At 52.5% G+C, this 1119-nt stretch overlaps 1 protein-coding gene across 1 annotated transcript in view; it reads left to right on the forward strand.

The window, feature by feature from the left end:
- The window catches only part of LOC103582704 (immunoglobulin-like and fibronectin type III domain-containing protein 1), a 16108-nt gene that overhangs the window by 8074 nt on the left and 6915 nt on the right, over window positions 1-1119 (forward strand). The window contains 1 exon segment of the mRNA XM_008564224.1: window positions 55-228. Within this exon segment, the coding sequence (XP_008562446.1) occupies window positions 55-228 (174 nt within the window).

Genomic DNA, 1119 nt, shown 5'->3' on the forward strand with positions numbered 1-1119 from the left:
TGAGCTGGCATCTTTCCTCGGCCTCTGGCTGACCAGTACCTCCTCTCTCCCCAGCTCTCCCTGGGCCACCTTCCACCCCAGCCATCCTGTCAGCCTCCAGCCGGGGCATCACATTAACATGGACGGCACCTCGGGGCCCTGGCAGTGCCCACATCCTGGGCTACGTGATTGAGAAGCGTAAGAAGGGGGGCAACGCCTGGACAGCAGTGAACGAGCAGCCCGTGCCTGGTGAGCCCGAGCAGGTCCTCATCCTTGTCCTGGCTCCCCTCCTGGCTCCAGCATCCTTTGGCTTTATCAGTCCAGATTGATTCAATGCAGTGGGTCTTACTTACCCCGAGTGGCTTTGTCCCCTAGGAGGCATTTGGCAATGCCTGGAGACCCTTTTCATTGTCACAGTTGGGTTGTGGGTTGATGCTACTGGCCCCTGGTGTAAAGATGGCAGGAAAGCTGTTAATACACAGAGCAGAGCCCGAAGAATTATCTGGCAAGAAATATCAATAGTGCTAAGGTTGAGAGGCCCTGGTTTATGAGAAGTCCCGCTGGGAGCCAGAGATGAGACTGTTAGCTCTGGCCCCTCTACATCTGGCATTGACCTTGGGCAGCTCACTTCCTCTCTAGATCTCAGTTTCCTCATCCATAAAGCGCAGAGAAGGGTTCCCTGCTTCACTAAGTGGTTTTTTAAGAAACTAACTGGTTGGATTTTACCTTTTAAAGAGAAGCTCTTTTTCAAGGAGTTTTGCAAGACAACTCTGCATTTCCGTGCTCTGTGTGTATGCTGTGGAAGCCAAGGCTTGTGGAAGGAGGAACAGGCTCAGCTCAGGTTGTCAGGAGACCTGGTTTCTGGTCCTTGCTGTGCTACTTACAAGTCTCTCAGGGCCTCAGTTTCCTCATCTCTGGAAAGAGGGAGATGAACTAAGGCATCCTTCCAACTTCACAACTGAGTGATTCTGCTTTATGTGAAAAAGACAATAACTCTCTAAGGCAGAGAGAACCAGAGAAATTAAGGCCCTTGCCCAAGACTACCCAGCAAGTTAGTGGCAGAACCAGACAGGGATTTGGGGCCCCTGCCCCCCGAGAAGTGCTCTTTTCCCCTTGGAGAGTCACACCTGGCTGACTGGG

The sequence above is a fragment of the Galeopterus variegatus genome, unplaced genomic scaffold (genome assembly GCF_000696425.1).
Source record: "Galeopterus variegatus unplaced genomic scaffold, G_variegatus-3.0.2 Scaffold17455, whole genome shotgun sequence".
Taxonomy (NCBI): Eukaryota; Metazoa; Chordata; class Mammalia; order Dermoptera; family Cynocephalidae; genus Galeopterus; species Galeopterus variegatus.